The 19,537-nt window shown below is 41.0% G+C and overlaps 2 protein-coding genes and 1 long non-coding RNA gene across 3 annotated transcripts in view; 1 reads left to right on the forward strand and 2 right to left on the reverse strand.

Annotated features, from left to right (window-relative positions):
- Positions 1–2,167: 2,167 nt before the first annotated feature.
- On the reverse strand, positions 2,168–14,022 carry LOC149985474 (uncharacterized). The gene is made up of 3 exons (XR_016493212.1): positions 13,302–14,022; positions 12,872–12,933; positions 2,168–2,735 (listed from the first exon to the last, which is right to left on the reverse strand). It is a non-coding gene; the product is annotated as an uncharacterized LOC149985474 (long non-coding RNA).
- Positions 6,502–19,537, forward strand: part of gnrhr4 (gonadotropin releasing hormone receptor 4) — a 28,162-nt gene continuing 15,126 nt past the window's right edge. The window contains exon 1 of the mRNA XM_021598349.3: positions 6,502–7,077. The gene's annotated coding sequence lies outside the window, so the exon portion shown is untranslated. The remainder of the gene's footprint in view (positions 7,078–19,537) is intronic.
- Positions 9,412–12,165, reverse strand: LOC149985475 (uncharacterized). The gene is made up of 2 exons (XM_090226496.1): positions 12,040–12,165; positions 9,412–11,625 (listed from the first exon to the last, which is right to left on the reverse strand). Exon 2 carries the CDS (start codon positions 11,445–11,447, stop codon positions 10,233–10,235), a length of 1,215 nt encoding a protein of 404 aa, XP_090082622.1. The 5' UTR covers positions 11,448–11,625; positions 12,040–12,165; the 3' UTR covers positions 9,412–10,232.

The following is a 19,537-nucleotide window of genomic DNA, read 5'->3' on the forward strand; positions in this document are numbered from 1 at the left end:
TTGCTGATGGAAGGAGGTTTCACTCAATCTCACGATGCATGGCCCCATTCATTATTCCCTTTACACGGATCAGTCGTCCTGGTCCCTTTGCAGAAAAACAGCCCCAAAGCATGATGTTTCCACCCCCATGCTTCACAGTAGGTATGGTGTTCTTTGGATGCAACTCTGCATTCTTTGTCCTCCAAACACGACGAGTTGAGTTTTTACCAAAAAGTTATATTTTGGTCTCATCTGACCATATGACATTCTCCCAATCTTCTTCTGGATCATCCAAATGCTCTCTAGCAAACTTCAGATGGGCCTGGACATGTACTGGCTTAAGCAGGGGGACACGTCTGGCACTGCAGGATTTGAGTCCCTGGCGGCGTAGTGTGTTACTGATGGTAGGCTTTGTTACTTTGGTCCCAGCTCTCTGCAGGTCATTCACTAGGTCCCCCTGTGTGGTTCTGGGATTTTTGCTCACCGTTCTTGTGATCATTTTGACCCCACGGGGTGAGATCTTGCGTGGAGCCCCAGGTCGAGGGAGATTATCAGTGATCTTGCATGTCTTCCATTTCCTAATAATTGCTCCCACAGTTGATTTCTTCAAACCAAGCTGCTTACCTATTGCAGATTCAGTCTTCCCAGCCTGGTACAGGTTTACAATTGTGTTTCTGGTGTCCTTTGACAGATCTTTGGTCTTGGCCATAGTGGAGTTTGGAGTGTGACTGTTTGAGGTTGTGGACAGGTGTCTTTTATACTGATAACAAGTTCAAACAGGTGCCATTAATACAGGTAGCGAGTGGAGGACAGAGGAGCCTCTTAAAGAAGAAGTTACAGGTCTGTGAGAAGCAGAAATCTTGCTTGTTTGTAGATGACCAAATACTTATTTTCCACCATAATTTGAAAATATATTCATTAAAAATCCTACAATGTGATATTCTGGATTTGTTTTCTCATTTTGTCTGTCATAGTTGAAGTGTACCTATGATGAAAATTACAGGCCTCTCTCATCTTTTTAAGTGGGAGAGTGGGAGGCAAGTGGGAGGCATTTGCATGTGGTAGAGAGCATCTCCTGGTCGCCTATAGAGAGCTGCCAAGATGAAATATGTTAACCTCTCTAGGGTAGAGGAGACGCTCACGTCCCACCAGGCCAACATCCGGTGAAACTGCAGAGAGCTAACATTTTAAAAACACCATTTGTTGTATTAAACATTCTTGTAAATACATGTATCTTACATAATTTAAAAGATGAACGTCTTATTAATTCTGCCGCTGTGTTAGATTTCAAAAAGGTTTACTGCAAAAGCAAACATGTTATATTCTAAGGACGGCGCCCCGCACACACAAGCATTACTAGCATTTTCCAACCAAGCATTAGCGTCACAAAAGTCAGAAAGTACAATAAAATAAATTGCTTACTATTGAAGATCTTCCTCTGGTGGCAATGCCAGGTGTCCTAACTACACAGTGAATGTTCGTTTTGTTTGATAAAATCAATTTTAATAGCCTAACACAAAACATTTGTAAACCGGTTGCATCGTGGTTTCCGTCTCATTCAACTTTGGACGAAGCATTCGTGGTAATTACACACACTAAACAAACATTTATCCAGTCATGGTTGGTTTCATTGCAATCCTCTGGTTGTTGCTAATACAACCATACATGATGGAAGACACCAATCAATGATCTCATTGCGCACCAATGGTAGGACCGGTCTATCGTTGATTGACTGTATTTTGGCCCAATGACCACTGATCATCTTGAAATCTAGCTTGGAAGATAGCCAATGAGCTGAGGTAAATGGAAATATGTAATGGTTATACGTTCCAGGACCAGCCTTTGTTGTAAACTCTGGCATAAAAGAGGTTCATTCGCCATTGCAAATCCTACTTGACGGAGCCACGAGTGTTATGCATAGCAGTATGTATTCAATAGCATTTTCAACAAGTTTATATATTTAAATTATATTCTCCTACATTCAATTCACATTTCCACAAAATTATAAGTGTCATCTGCAAACTTGATGATTGAGTTGGAGGCATGCATGGCCACGCAGTCATGGGTGAACAGGGAGTACAGCAGAGGGCTGAGAACACACCCTTGTGGGGCCCCAGTGTTGAGGATCAGTGGGGTGGAGATGTTGTTTCCTATCCTCACCACCTGGGGGTGGCCCATCAGAAAGTCCAGAACCCAGATGCACAGGGTGGGGTCGAGACCCAGGGTCAGCTTATTGATGAGTTTGGAGGGTACTATGGTGTTAAATGCTGAGCTGTAGTAGATGAACAGCATTCTTACATAGGTATTCCTCATTTCCAGATGGGTTAGGCCAGTGTACATTCTGATTGCCATTGTATCGTCTGTGTACCTATTGGGGCGGTAAGCAAATTGGAGTAGGTCTAGGGTGTCAAGTAGGGTGGAGGTGATATGATCCTTGGCTAGTCTCTCAAAGCAAAGTGAGTGCTCTGGGGCAATAGTCATTTAGCTCAGTTACCTTGGCTTTCTTGGGAACAGGAACAATGGTGGCCCTCTTGAAGCATGTGGGAACAGCAGACTGGGATCGGGATTGATTGAATATGTCGGTAAGCACACCAGCCAACTGGTCTGCACATGCTCTGAGGACGCGGCTAGGGATGCCGTCTGGGCCGTCAGCCCTGCAAGGGTTAACACGTTTAAATGTTTTACTCACGTTGGCTGTGGTGAAGGAGAGCCTGCAGGTTTTTGGTAGCGAGCTGTGTCGGTGGCACTGTATTTTCCTCAAAGTTAAACAAAGAAGTTGTTTAGTTTGTCTGGAAGCAAGACAACGGGGTCCTCGACGGGGCTGGTTCAGTTTTTGTGATCCATGATTGACTGTAGACCCTGCCACATACCTCTCGTGTCTGAGCCGTTTAATTGCGACTATAAAACAACACTCACAGTGTACAGATGTAAAAGAAATAAGGGTGTTTGCATTCTCAACACCATGCATCCCACTGTTGCCACCAGCAGTGACCAGATGAAGAAACCGGAGACAGACTACTATTGCACGAAGGTAAACATCTCTGCCATATATGGATAGCCTTTCCAAACACCAAATATTATATCCTTTTATTATATTACATTAATATTGTTATTACTATTAGTACTATTATTCCATGTAATTCTAACCTTTTCGATTCTATTTTATTTCATGCAATAGGTTGGTGTGGATGCACTTGACCAGATGGCAAGACTGTACACTGTAAAAGGAGGTACTCGCTGTTGGCCTGTTATTGTGTTCTACAATGTGTTCGACATGGCTGCTATCAACACGCACATGCTGTACAAGCAATGCCTTGACAAAACAGTCTGTAGGAGAGTTTTCATCATGGATCTGGCATGTGAGTTTAGTGAGAACCACATGAATGACAAGAAAGAAGCTACAGCCACCAAGCAGTCCGCCAAGGCAGCAGGACCTCCTGCTCTCCCTCTTCCCCAAGCACCACAGCTCCCACTCTGGAAAAAGAAGATACCTGCCGACTTGACATTGTACACACGAAACAAGGCCCATGAAAACTGTGTGGAGTGCAACCGATTTGTTTGTTGGCTTGATGTGTGCTGACTGTGGACCCGAAGCATAAAGAGAAGATGAGATTGATTCATGTGTAAAGACACGGGCATAAGGGCACAATACAGATTACTGTTTTTACATTTTGTCATTAATATATTTCCACAAATATGTTTATGCAATTCATCCTTTATTATTGTTCATGCACTGGTGCTTTTGTTTAGGATTACAGCAAATCATTTCACATGCACACCTGTCTGGTTATATTATTATTATTATTATTATTATCTTTTTATCTCTACCTTGTCAAAATAAGCCATATGTCACGTGTACACCAGCTACCCTCTCCGGCGCTCGAAGTAGCCAGATTATTACACACACCTGCCACCATCGTTATGTGCACCTGCGCCTCATGAGATTCACCTGGACTCCATCATCTTCCTGATTACCTCCCCTATATCTGTCACTACCCTTGGTTCTTTCCTGAGGAGTTATTTACTCTGTTTCATGTCTGTACACTTTTTGTGTTTCTTGTTTTGTTCCATGTTTGTTTATTTATAAAATGATTCACTCCCTGTACATGCTTTCTGCCTCCCAGCATACACGTTACAGAATAACGCCTCAACAAAGGGAAGCAACAGGGATAAAAAAAATAAGTTTATTGATGACATCAGGTCCAAGTGCTGCTGCTGAGAAAAACAAAACTGATCCTCTATCTAACCCAAAATGCTCTATGAAGATCATTAAGGGTGGCATTAAAATTACATTAATTCATAATTTTGTTTTATTGTGGCCATGGAACCTTTGGGCCAGCATAGCACCCACCAAAATTGAAATGTCACACCTTACGAGAGCTTTTAAACGCAATCTCTACTTTCAGAGGTGGACACTTATCATTAGGATATCCTGTCAAAGCAGCAAGGACATTTTGGCAAGGAGAAGTTGCAAATAAGTATATATATATAAAAAATATGGCTCAGTTTCATGACCTGGGGAAAATTAGCTAGATTTATTACATTGAAATTAAGTCTGGGATTGTTTTTTTTAACTTTGTTTTACTCTGAGCCAAGAAAAACACTGGAAAACAAGTTTTATGCTCTGCTCACGTTACCCTTTGAAACCGCTAACTCCATACAAATGACATCTCAACTTTCAGTAGGGGTGGTAGCACATTACTGCCATCTAGTCTAATAAAAAGTGTACAGTACAACACAGGAGTATTATGTATGTACACTTACAATTCAGCCATTTTGAGATTTGACCCATGATTGGCCCCATGTTTGTTTTTTTGCACTTTGCGTTTACCGGTATCTCCAGCATGATCCACTAGGTTTGCTGCAGTTAGAAAATCTGAGAAAATGTTATTTAATTGAAACAAGCTGTCTCCAATTAATGAATGGTTGCATCAGATGGTTGTGCTTGTGTGTTTGGTGGGGAGATCACATATGAAAGGGGAGGCTAATCTTAATCACATAAATTCTGTTAAAGGTCCCCAAAGCACACACATCCCTGGGTCGCTCCAGCTAGCGACTGGAACACGCTGCAAAAAACACTCAAACTGGACCATTTTATCTCTATTTCTTCATTCAAAGACTCAATCACAGACACTTATTGACAGTTGTGGCTGCTTCGCTTGATGCATTGTTGTCTCTACCTCCTTGCCCTTTTGTGCTGTTTTCTGTTCCCGATAATGTTTGTACCATGTTTTGTGTTGCTGCCATGTTGTTGTCTAAGGTCTCTCTTTATGTAGTGTATTTTTATTTTCAATCCCAGCCCCTGTCCCCACAGAAGGCCTCTTGGTATGCCATCATTGTAAATAAGATTTTCTTAAGGCTTGCCTAGTTAAATAAAGCTTAAATCAAATAAAGCCTATTTGGCAGGGAATACCGTTTGTAGATCAGTGATTCACTTTGCTCAAGGTGATCCTGCCAGGTCGCAATTGTAAATGAGAACTTGTTCTCAACTTGCCTACCTGGTTAAATAAAGGGGAAATAAAAAATAAATAAATAAAAAATCCTCTCCAACAGACTCAGAAGTTGTAGCAAAAATTTGTAGTTTTAACCAAACATGAAAGTATATTGTAGCGAATTTGGGGGGGGGGGTTGACTCGACCGGGACTCGAACTTGGATCTAACGACTGTCATTCCAACACCTTAACTGTATGTAAAAAGTTTGAGCCACACATACACACAGCAGTAGCCAGCCAGTACTATCTAGCAAGCAAATGCAAGCCAACTTTGTTCCGCTGTTGAGTTTGTTCTATTGGCACGCTAACTTCATGATGAATTCTGCATTTTAGCTAACATTATTTGTATCTTCCTGTCAGACTCACACAGTCTAATCCATTCTTTGTGCTGCCAACCTAGGATGTGAACGCACCTCTTAAGCCTACTTCCGGGTATAAACTAATCAAAAATGAAATAGATTTAGTTTTCTGTTATTACATGTCCAATTCTGACAATAATTGAGAAAACAAGTCGATTTTCGATTTTTGTTGTTCAAATTCAGAAACCAAAAACGAAAAATGGGACGTCTTTTCACTTGGTCTTTTGAATCATACAACCAATGAACGGATGTTACACAGACAAGTAGGCTACAGGATCCGATGATAAAGATGCTGAGGAAGGGGTGAATCATGGAGTTATATCATTGCTATTGATGAAGTCTGATTATCGCCAATACTAAACATTCTCTCTATTATAAAAGCAATTTAGGCAACAATTAAGGAGCATTTCTAAAACCTGCTTCAACTTCAGGTAGAAAAGAACTGAGCGTGGAATCGTGTCAGTTTTCTTCTTCACTGTTCTACTACCATAAGGCAAAAACTGTTTCTGCAGTGGCTTTGGAATAATCGATTTACGAGAAACAAACGAATGTCTTTTTGATGGGGAATTGTCAGCCAATTCACAGGTCAGTAGTTTCAGTTCAGTCCAGTTGGTAAACGTGGTATTAGGGGATTCTTGAAATCGGTGAAAAATAGAGTACAATCATATTAAACTCTTTTGTTATTCCAAGAGTTCATTATTAGTAAACTACTTCAAGGTCACACACAATGTTCCATGTTTAAGGATGATTGGTTCCACATTTCTATTTATGCATACTAGTTGAGTTATGCTACATTATTAATGAGGTAGCTTCCTTACGCTGAGGAAATGGTCATTGTAATTAATGAACATTGACATCTTAGCCCATTCATAGACGCCAACTACCTTTAGCGCCTATTGATATATTCTGGTCGGTGAATTTTGTTAAGATCCCCAACGCTTTCTCTAAACGTTAACATTACCCGCGGTACGGTTTTGGAAACATAAGGAAAGTATCTTACATATCAGCGATAAATGACTTTAAAATGTTAAATTACTACCCACTTTATAGGGTTAGGGTTCCCACACGGCCATATTTCCATGTTACAGCACGTGTTTATGGAAAACCAACAGAAGTCAGACGTCTAACTGTGCTCATTAGCGATCATGCGCCTCTGAACACCTGTGTAAAACGAAGATCGGACGGCACAATTGTATTGTCACAGAAAAACATTGTTGGCTGCAACTGTGTTAAAACCGGTACATACAGTAAGTGTATATTTAGTATTTGTTAAATAATTTGTGATATGAAAGTGGAGGGCTGTTTCTAGAACCGTACAATGATTCCATGGAGTATTTGTCTGATTTGGCTGCCAGAGCCAATTTGCCTCTAAACAGAACATGTAACATAATAGCTCCCCGATGGAATGTCCTAGGGTGAGTGATATATTTATGTCATATGACCGTAGTGAACAAGGTGCATCTACCCCCCTAACTACTAAGGGTGCAGTTAGGGATGAAACATTCACCGATACGCATCGATCCCAGGTTCAAATGTTTAAGTTATGAGTGCATCGTTTCCAAATATAACATCCATCGGTCCGAAAATCGATTCAAACGCTACGAATCACCTGTAAATGTTTTGCTCAAATGACTTTCTAACGTAACCTTCCAAAACGACCTGATCTTTTGTGACATTTGCATCCTCTCCTTCAGTGTTAAAACTAAACACGTAATTATGTTGACAGTCATTTTGCATGCCGAACATCCACGGACAATATCAGCAGCCAAATCAAATTGCGCGCTGTGTGCAGCTTCGCGCACTGCCCAACGAGGTAGGTCTATTCCTGATCACCTTCAGTATTCAAATGTTTGTAAAATGGCTTGTGCAATGTTATGCTTTATTAGTTGAGTAACAACCAATGTAAATGTTTTTTATTATCAAATGTGGTGTTAAATTGTATTTTAATGGAATAAAAGTAGCCCATACTACGGCCAGAGACACAACTCTCATCTGGCTAAAGGTAGGCTACATGCTGATCGGGCTTATATTAGATTGTTCAGGTTCACCATCAGCAGTCTACATACAGTACCAGTCAAGTGTGGACACAACTACTCAAGCAAGGGTTTTCTTTGATTCTACTATTTTCTACATCAAAACTACTAAATAACACATGGAATCATTTAGTAACCAAAATTGTCCATTGTTAAACAAATATTATATTTGGGAATCTTCAAAGTAGCCACCCTTTGCCCTGATGACAGCTTTGCACATTCTTGTCACTCTCAACCAGCTTCACCTGGAATGCTTTTCCAACAGTCTTGTTCCCATATATGCTTAGCACTTGTTAGCTGCTTTTCCTTCACTCTGCGGTCCATCTCATCCCAAACCATCTCAATTGGGTTGAGGTCGGGTGATTGTGGAGGCCAGGTCATCTGATGCAGCACTGGTTAAGTGTGCTTGAATTCTAAATTTGAATTCTAAATAAATGACAGTGTCACCAGCAAAGCACCATCACACCTCTTCCATGCTTCACAGTGGGAACTACACATGCGGAGATCATCCATTCACCTACTCTGCGTCTTCCAGAGACATGGTGGTTGGAACCAAAAATCGCACATTTGGACTCCTCAGACCAAAGGACCAGATTTCCATTGCTCATGTTTCTTGGCTTAAGCAAGTCTCTTCTTATTATTGATGTACTTTTATTAGTGGTTTATATTAGAGGTCGACCGACTATGATTTTTCAACACCGATACCGATTATTGGAGGACCAAAAAAAGCCGATATCAATTACTCGGCCCATTTACATTTTTTACTTTAATTTTTTTTATATATATATTTGTAATGACAATTACAACAATACTGAATGAACACTTATTTTTAACTTAATATAATACATCTAAAAATCAATTTAGCCTCATAAATAATGAAATGTTCAATTTGCTATAAATAATGCAAAAACAAAGTGTTGGAGAAGAAAGTAAAAGTGCAATATGTGCCATGTTAGCTTTTATTTTTTTATTTTTTTACGTTTAAGTTCCTTGCTCAGAACATGAGAACATATGAAAGTTGGTGGTTCCTTTTAACATGAGTCTTCAATATTCCAAGGTAAGAGGTTTTAGGTTGTAGTTAATATAGTATTTATAGGACTATTTCTTTCAATACCATTTGTATTTCACATACCTTTGACTATTGGATGTTCTTATAGGCACTTTAGTTTTGCCAGTGTAACAGTATAGCTTCCGTCCCTCTCCTCGCTCCTACCTGGGCTCGAACTAGGAACACATCGACCTGAACACGTTAACATTGGCTGGTCGGTGAGCCGTTCCCAGACAGACCTCACCCACGATGACCCACCCGAGGTCGAGTCGCTGTGCATTAGGAGTGTCGTGGGGCCCATTGATTTGCTCTCGTACCTTGTGTACCCTTAAGATGTCTCGTCCTAAAAGCAGGAGGATGGGAGCGTCTGGGTCCACTGCTGGAATTTTGTCCATAACTGGTTGCAGATGGGGATGATGATACGCAATGTCGGGGGAGGGAATCTCCATCCTATCGTCTGGCATCATATCACACTCTATCAGAGTAGGGAAAGTGAGCTGCATGTGTCCATCTATAGACTCCACCATGAAGTTGACGGCTCTCCTGCCTGAAGTCTCTGTTACCCCAGAACACGTCTTCATGGTGTATGGAGCAGAGTTGTCATTGATGTTGAAGAGACTGAAAAACTCTGTCTTGGCCAGAGATTTGTTACTCTGTTCATCAAGCACTACATACATTTTGACAGCTTTCTCTCTTTTCCCAGCCGGATAAGCTTTGACTAGGCATATTTTTGAACATGATCTTGGATTGACTGCCTCACCACAGATCTCTGTACACTTTGAGGTGACCGATAGAAGAGCATCGTCACCTTGCTCCCCGCCATGCTCCGTCTCTGCTGTAGCGGTGTCTGTATTTGAAGGGGCTGGGCCTGGATGCAGAGCAGCAAGATGCCTGTCGCTGTCGCACTCAGAGCACTTGATTGAAACCTTAGTCTTTAGCTCTGTGCTGAGTTGACCCACAACATCGGAAACAAATGCCAGTGTCTTTGAGATATGATTTGCGCTCATCTAGAGTTTTGTATCTAAACCCACGACACTTTTTAAGAGGATGAGGCTTCTTATGTATTGGACAGTGATGGTCAGGGTTTTCAACCTTTGTCTTACTGGGTTTGGTTTGGTGGTCTGAGGCCTCAGATGACACATCTGTCTTGTATACAGTCACAGGTGTCTTGCTGCTGTACCTGGCAGGTTTCTCACTTTTCATGGGCACCTGGTTAGTTGAGGTGTAGAGGGTGAAGCTGGGGTCATTTCTAATTTTCGCCTGGTTCCTGATGAATCTCGAGAAGAACGAGAATGGTGGGAATGCTACCCGATAGTCCTCCTTATATTTGGATCCCTGTGCTATCCATTTTTCTTGTAAACTGAATGGAAGTTTCTCTACAATAGGGTTTACCCCCCCGAGATGTGTCCAGATAAGCGAGGCCTGGAAGGTACCCTTCTACTTTAGCACACTCCAGTTCGAGGAGAATGTCACCTAGTTCTCTTAGTTTGTGATTGTCTTTGTTAGCCAGTTTTGGAAAATCCTCAATTTTCTTCAACAGTGCATTCTCGATCACTTCGGGTGTACCATAGCACTCTTCTAGTCGTTGCCAGACCATGTTAAGTCCTGCTGTTGCGTTGAAAATATGGACAGATCTAATTCTGTTTGCTTGCTCAGATGACTCTGCCCCTAGCCACTTGGTAATTAGATCTAACTCTTCCCCGGCTGATAAATTCAAGTCTCTGGTCGCATTGAGAAAGGATGCTTTCCATGCCCAATCATTTTCAGGACGATCATCAAACTTCAGGAGTCCGGAACTCACCATCTCACGGCGTAGGAGGTACTTGATGAGGTCTGGTGCCACTTGTGACTCAGGGAAGTTTTGTGTGTGTGACTGGAAGTGGGCTTGTTTTCCATTTCCACCATGCTGCTGTTCCTTTCTTTTGAACGGAGAGTCTCTGCTCATGTTCTGTTTGCTACTTTCTGGATTATGGCATGTAGCTGGGTCAACACTAAGCTCTTGTTTCTCCACTTCAAATGGAAGTTCAGCAAAGTAGGGCCTAGCATGTTGTTGCACATACTCACATGTACGTTGGACTGGACTTAAGGGCTGTGTCCCTGTGTCTAGTTCTTTGCGAAGCTCTCTGCGTTCTGATTCTACAGCTTCTTCAAAGGCTGCAGCTTCAGCCAACGCAGCAGCAGCTGCTCTCTCAACTTGGAGAACATATAAACTTGCCTCGAGGTCAGCTTTTTGCTTCAACAAGCTGGCCTCTATTTCTGCCTTTTGTTTCATCACAGAAGCTTCCTTCTCAGCATAAGAAACTTGTGCACGCGCTGCGTCTGCCTTGGCGCATGCTTTGACGGCTGCAAAACTCGCCGTTGAGGATCTGCTTGACTGTTTTGACGACCTTGATCTTGTAGATTGAGACTTGGTCCCAATGTGCTGAAGAGGCTCTTCCATCTCTCTCTGTTGAACTCCTGGCTCTGGTTGTTGCATCGTAGACTGCTGGTCTTCCCTAGGATAAGAGGCGTTGTTGGCTGATGAACGTAGAAACATAACCACCGTGTGCAGTTATTCTTGTGCTTGATTCGCTGTGATGATGTTTTTTCACTATTCTGCCCTTGAGTTGCGTTCCCATGCAAAACTAGACAGATAGCTAACAACTAAATCTTCAATAACTCCCAAGGCGTGACTTTTCTTGAATGAATATATTGAAAACGTTTATGTTGTGAAACTGCAAAATACAGAAAAGAATATACTTTAGTATTCAATTCACACCGAAACACTGTAGCTGTACATTATACATTTGAAGTTGCATAAATACAAAGCACGCGCTAAGGTACCATGCATCTGGCATGATGCCAAACCATATAGCTAATTGTTACTCATATGGTAATTGGCTCCTTTCATTACTCTAATGTACAACCATTTATGTAGAATAACAAAGCATATTACACTAGGAACAGTAACAACTACAGTATTGTATATTTTACAATTTGTTTGCATGACGCACGAGCAAAGTAATACAGCTAACGACATACATGAAAGGCATTGCAATTTGTGAGTAAATGCAACCAACATTGATATGTAAGCAATTCTATCAATAACAAGATTATAATCATTAGCTAAATGCTTGAATTGAACTTACAAACAAATATTTTCCAAGGCTGAAGCGTGACAAGAAATAACTACATTGAAAGACCTGCACCGTAGCGTTGTTTGTAGCTGCTTCTATGCGTGCAGAACAAATTCTCTACTTCCTGTTTGCGTAGTCTTTCTAAGTACCAGAAATATCCACTAGGGGGTAAATAACACCATTGAACACAATGAAAATCCAATTGAACCATTGTAATAAAATAATCTGTTACCTTCTAACAGGATGGCAGCACAACTTCTGTGTATTGATTTTAAGAAAGTCATTGGTGTTTATGGTTAGGTACAGTTGTGCAACGATTGTGCTTTTTTCGCAAATGCTCTTTTGATAAATCATCCCCCTGCGTTGCATCGATTATATGCAACGCAGGACACGCTAGATGAACTGGTAATATCATCAACCATGTGTAGTTAACCTCTCTATGGTATGTGGGGCGCAGGCCAACATCCAGTGAGAGTGCAGAGCGCCAAATTCAAATGCAGAAATACTCATAAAAATTCAGAAAACAAAACATTTCACATAGGTTTAACCTTTCTGATCTCCCCATCCCGGATCCGGGTTCGTGAATACAGACTCAAGCTCATTACCATAACGCAACGTTAACTATTCATGAAAATCGCAAATGAAATGAAATAAATATGCTAGCTCTCAAGCTTAGCCTTTTGTTAACAACACTGTCATCTCAGATTTTCAAAATATGCTTCTCAACCATTGCAAAACAAGCATTTGTGTAACAGTATTGATGGCTAACGTAGCATTTAGCATTAGCATTCAGCTGGCAACATTTACACAAAAAAACAGAAAAGCATTCAAAAAAATCATTTACCTTTGAAGAACTTCAGATGTTTTCAATGAGGAGACTCTCAGATAGCAAATGTTCAGTTTTTCCTGAAAGATTATTTGTTTAGGACAAATCGCTCCGTTTTCTGCGTCACGTTTAGCTATGAAAAAACCCCTGTATCCAGGATTGTGTAAATCTATCAGCAAGCTCATTAGCATAACACAACGTTAACTATTTATGAAAATCGCAAATGAAATGAAATAAATATGCCATCTCTCAAGCTTAGCCTTTTGTAAACAACACTGTCATCTCAGATTTTCAAAATATGCTTCTCAACCATAGGAAAACAATAATTTGTGTAAAAGTAGCTAGCTAGAGTTAGCATTTCGCGTTAGCATTTAGCGTTAGCATTAGCGTTAGCATCCAGCACGCAACATTAACAAAAACATAAAAGCCTTCAAATAAAATCATTTACCTTTGAAGAACTTCTGATGTTTTCAATGAGGATACTCTCAGTTAGATAGCAGATGCTCAGTTTTTCCAAAAAGATTCCTTGTGTATTAGAAATAGCTCCGTTTTATACATCACATTTGGCTACCAAAAAAAATCCATAAATTCAGTCCTCAAAACGCAAACTTTTTTCCAAATTAACTCCATAATATCGACTGAAAACATGGCAAACGTTGTTTAGAATCAATCATCAAGGTGTTTTTCACATATCTCTTCATTGATACATCGTTCTTGGACACATGCTTTCTCCCCTGAATCAAATGGTAAAGTAGAAGCAGCTGGCAATTGCGCACCGAATTCGACGCAGGACACCAGGCGGACACTTGGAAAATGTAGTCTCTTATGGTCAATCTTCCAATGATATGCCTACAAATACGTCACAATGCTGCTAAGACCTTGGGCGAACGACAGAAAGTGTAGGCTCATTCGTTGCGCAATCACAGCCATATAAGGAGAGAATGGAAAACAGAGCTTCAGAAATTCTGCTAATTCCTGGGTGATGCATCATCTTGGTTTCGCCTGTAGAATGAGTTCTGGGGCACTTACAGACAAAATCTTTGCAGATTCTGAAACTTCAGAGTGTTTTCTTTCCAAAACTGTCAAGAATATGCATAGTCGAGCATCTTTTCGTGACAAAATATCGCGCTTAAAACGGGAACGTTTTTTATCCAAAAATGAAATAGCGCCCCTAGAGCTCTAACAGGTTAAAGATGAACTTCTTGTGAATCCAACCACGGTGTCAGATTTTTAAAATGCTTTACGGCGAAAGCATACCTTACGATTATTTGAGAACATAGCCCAGTAGACAAATCATTACCAACAGTAACCAGCCAAGCAGAAGAGTTACAAAACTCAGAAATAGAGAGAAAATTAATCCCTTACCTTTGATGATCTTCATATGGTGCACTCAGAAGACATTAATTTACTCTAAATGTTCCTTTTGTTCAATAAAGTCTCTTTATATCCCAAAACCTCCATTTTGTTCAGTAATCCACAGGCTCAAACACAGTCAAAACAAGCAGACAAAAAATCCAAATTGTATCCGTAAAGTTAATAGAAACATGTCAAACAGTGTTTATATTCAATCCTCAGGTTGTTTTTAGCCTAAATGATCTATAATATTTCAACCGGACAATAACGTCGTCAATATAAAAGGTAAACAAGAAATGCACTCTCGGGATTGCGCATGAAACATTTCTGTGACACGGCAGGGTCCACTCATTCAGCCTGGTCTTACCCCCCCTATTTATCAGAATACAAGCCTGAAACCATTTCTAAAGACTGTTTACATCTAGTGGAAGGCATAGGAATGGCAATTTGAGTCCTAAGTCAATGGATACTGTAATGGCATTAAATAGAAAACTACAAAACCAAAAAAGAAACTACTACTGGATTTTTCTCAGGTTTTCACCTCCCAAATCAGTTCTGTTATACTCAGACACTATTTTAACAGTTTTGGATACTTTAGAGTGTTTTCTATCCAAATCTACCAGTATATGCATATCATATCTTCTGGGCCCAAGTAGCAGGCCGTTTAAATATGGGCATGCTTTTCATCCAAAATTCCGAATGCTGCCCCCTACCCTAGAGAAGTTAAGGTAATGGACTGATTCTCTTTGCTTATTTGAGCTGATGTGGTCATAAAAGGGCTATTTGGTAAAAGACCAAGTCCATATCTTCTGCATATCACCCCTACTCTGTCACAACACAACTGATTGGCTCAAATGCATAAAAAAATGCATTTTTCAACAAGGCACACCTTTTAATAGAAATGCATTCCAGGTGACTACCTCATGAAGCTGGTTTAGGGAATGCGAAGCTGTCAAGGCAAAGGGTGGCTATTTGAAGAATCTCAAATATAAAATATATTTTGATTTGTTTAACACTTTTCTGGTTACTGCATGATGTATGTATGTGTTATTTAGTCATTTTGATGTCTTCACTATTCTAAAATGTACAAAATAGGAAAATAAAGAACCCTTGAATGAGTAGGTGTTCTTTATATGGTCATTTTTTAGATATACAGTGTAAAGTTAATAATTTCATAATGAGGACAGCCACTTACATGCTACCTGCGCTGCATGGTTGAAGAAGAGAAGCTCACTGAGTCAACTTCCAAATGGTCTAAACCGTTACGGTTATGAAAACTGATAGTTGGGTGGTAGATGACCAGTTTATTTTATGGCTCAGCTCTGGTGCCTACATATAATTTATGAACATAGAAGTCAGGTCAGAGGCGCAGCAGCAGATTGTAATTTAGAATGGAAAGTTAACGTGTTCATGCAATGAATGCATCATATTGCATCTATTTCATATACATCTAATCAAACCAAATCATTTCAAACTAAAACGTATCGTGTTGGAGCCCGAATCATTTTGAAAGGGAAAGATGCACATCTCTAGGTGCTATTTTTTTTTTACCAATTTACAATTGGAGTTTTCAAAAGCTTCCTATCCAGGTAAAATAGAGATGTGAAGTCATTGACCCACCCCATCCATGCTACATTAATTTGAATTCCAGTTCACCACTTCCCTGATTTAAAAAAAAAGGTGTTATATATTTTTTAAATATCCATATTTCTTGTGATATGTCTAATTTTCAATACCTTCCTATCCATGAGCTACAGATCTATAGACAAGGGTGGTGTGTTTCTTCACCTCTCTTATCAAAAGTACACCTTTTTTTTTATTTTTATTCTTCCCTTTTGTTTTCCTACAAATATTTGTCCTATTACCACTTTGGTTATTTAATTACGTACAGATCTAATTTTCAATAGCTTCCAGTCCAGTACAAAACATTAAGGACATGTGCTCTTTTCATTACATAGACTGACTAGGTTATTCCAGAAAGCTATGATCCATTATTGATGTGAATTGTTAAATCCACCTCAATCAGTGTAGAGGAAGGGGAGGAGACAGATTAAAGAAGGATTTTTTAATCTTGAGACAATTGAGACATGGATTGTGTGTGTGCCGTTCAGAGAGTGAATGGGCAAGACAATATTTGAACAGGGTGTGGTAATAGGTGCCAGGCGCACGTTTGTCAAGAAATGCAACACTGCTGTTTTTCACACAAGTTTCCCGTCTGTATCAAGAATGGTCCACCACCCAAAGGACATCCAGCCAACTTCATACAACTGTGGTATGCATTGGTGTCAACACGGGCCAAAATCCCTGTGGAACGCTTTCGACACCTTGTAGAGTCCATGCCCCGACAAATTGAGGTTGTTCTGAATTCAAAATGTATTAAATATATTTTCTCACCCATCTACACACAATCTTGAAGATGGCGCCTAAGAACATGGCTGACATTTTACATTCTCCCAACCAATTGTGCTTTTTCTTTTTTTGTGTTTTGTCTAACTTATTTTAACTTATTGTGTCCATAATGTTGCTGCTACAGTCTCTATGAACAAAAATAAATTCTGGACATCAGAAAAGCGATTACCCAACGCGAACTGGAAGAAACCTTTTCCATTAACGAGTCCGACAAGAAGGATATCCTGCTTTCACTGGAACAGGCCCACGCCTTTTGCGTGAATAAAAAACGCCGTAAAAGAGGCTGCAGATCAGGCCACCTTCTGAGAATCCAGAGGCGTGCGAGTAAACTCCCAATGCCTTCCATTCTTCTTGATAATGTGCAGTCACTGGAAAGTAAAATGACCTACGGTTAAGATTATCCTACCAACGGGACATTTAAAAATGGTAATATCTTGTTTCACAGAGACGTGGATTTTCCATGCACCGGCAGAACAGACGCTACCTCTGGTAAGACTAGAGGTGGGAGGTTGTGTATTTTTGTAAATAACAGCTGGTGCACGATGTCTAATCGGGGCGGCAGGGTAGCCTAGTGGTTAGAGTGTTGGACTAGTAACCGGAAGGTTGCAAGTTCAAATCCCCGAGCTGACAAGGTACAAATCTGTCGTTCTGCCCCTGTTCCTAGGCCGTCATTGAAAATAAGAATTTGTTCTTAACTGACTTGCCTAGTTAAATAAAGGTAAAATAAATAAAAATAATAATAATAAAGAAGTCTTGAGGTATTTCTCACCTGAGGTAGAGTACCTTATGATAAGCTGTAGACCACACTATCTACCAAGAGTTCTCATCTGTATTTTTCGTAGCCGTCTTATTTATCACCACAAAAGCGAAACTGGCACTAAGACCGCTCTCAATCAACTCTATAAGGCCATAAGCAAAGAAGAAAATGCACACCCAGAAGTGGCCGGGGAATTTATTGCAAACTGAAATCAGTTTTACCAAACCTTTACCAGCATGTGACGTGCAACCAGGGAAACATAAATGCTAGACCACCTTTACTCCACGCACAGAGATGTATACAAAACTCTCTCCCGCCCTCCATTTGGCAATTCTGACCATAATTCTATCCTCCTGATTCCTGCTTACAAGCAAAAACTAAAGCAGGAAGTACCAGTCACTCCCATAATACGGAAGTGGTCAAATCACACGGATGCTACACTACAGGACTGTTTAACTAGCACAGACTGGAATATGTTCTGGGATTCATCCAATGGCACTGAGGAATACACTACCTCATCGGCTTCATCAATAAGCGCATTGACGACGTCGTACCAGCAGCGATTGTACGTACATATCCCAACCAGAAGCCGTGGATTACAGGCAACATCTGCATTGAACTAAAGGCTAGAGCTGCCACTGTCAAGGAGCAGGAGACTAATCAGGACGCTTATAAGAAATCCTGCTATGCCCTCAGATGAAACATCAAACAAGCAAAGCTTAAATACAGGATTAAGATTGAATCCTGCTACTCTGACGCTTGTCGGATGTGGCAGGGCTTGAAAACTATTACTAACTACAAAGGGAAACCCAGACAGGAGCTACCTAGTGACACGAGCCTACCAGACTAGCTAAATGACGTTTTATACTCGCGTCGAGGCAAGCAACACTGAAGCATGTACAAGAGCACCCGCTATTCTGGATGACTGTGATAATGTTCTCAGTAGCCGACGTGAACAAAACCTTTTAAACAGGTCAACATTCACAAAGCCGCTGGGCCAGACGGATTATCAGGATGTGTACTCAATGCATGTGCGGACCAAATGTCAAGTGTCTTCACTGACATTTTCAACCATTTTCAACCCCATGACTGACTCTGTAATACCTACATGTTTCAAGCAGACCACCATAGTCCCTGTGCCCAAGGAAGTGAAGTTAACCTGCCTACATGATTACTGCCCGTGACACTCACATCGGTAGCCATGAAGTGCTTTGAAAGGCTGGTCATGGCTCACATCAACAGCATCCTCCCGGACACCGTAGACCCACTCCAATTCGCATACTGCCCTAACAGATCCACAGATGGCATAATCTCAATCCCACTCCACACTGCCCTTTCTCACCTGGACAAAAGGAACACATGTGAGAATGCTGTTCATTGACTACAGCTCAGCATTCAACACCATAGTGCCCACAAAGCTCAACGCTAAGCTAAGGACTCTGGGACTTAACACCTACCTCTGCAACTGGATCCTGGACTTCCTGATGGGCTACCCCCAAGTGGTAAGAGTAGGCAACAACACATCTGCCACGCTGATCCCTAACAAGACGGTCGTGAAGAGGGCACGGCAAAACCTTTTCCACCTCAGGAGCGAGAAAAAAGTGTCCTGGGTCCACAGATCCTCAAAAGGTTCTACAGCTGCACCATCGAGAGCATCCTGACCGGTTGCATCACCACCTGGTATGGCAACTGCTTGGCTTCTGACCGTAAGGCACTACAGAGGCTAGTGCGAATGGCCCAGTACATCACTGGGGCCAAGCTTCCTGCCATCCAGGACCTATATAATAGGCGGTGTTAGAGGAAAGCCCATAAAATTATCAGACTCCAGCCACCCAAGATATAGACTGTTTTCTCTGCTATCACACGGCAAGAGGTACCAGTGCGCCAAGCCTAGGACCAAAAGACTCCAACAGCTTCTATCCCCAAGCCTGCTGAACAATTCATAAAAATTGCCACTGGGCAATTTACATTGACACCACCCCCCTTGTCCCTTTTGTACACTGCTGTTGTTTGTTACCTGTGCATAGTCACTTCGCCCCCACCTACATGTACAGATTACCTCAACTAGCCTGACTCGGTACCGTTGCCCCCTGTATATAGCCTCGTTATTCTTATTGTGTTACTTTTTATTATTACTTTTTATTTTTGTCTACTTGTTAAATATT

Source organism: Oncorhynchus mykiss, chromosome 1, assembly GCF_057628025.1.
Source record: "Oncorhynchus mykiss isolate SJ-2025 chromosome 1, ASM5762802v1, whole genome shotgun sequence".
Lineage (NCBI taxonomy): Eukaryota > Metazoa > Chordata > Actinopteri > Salmoniformes > Salmonidae > Oncorhynchus > Oncorhynchus mykiss.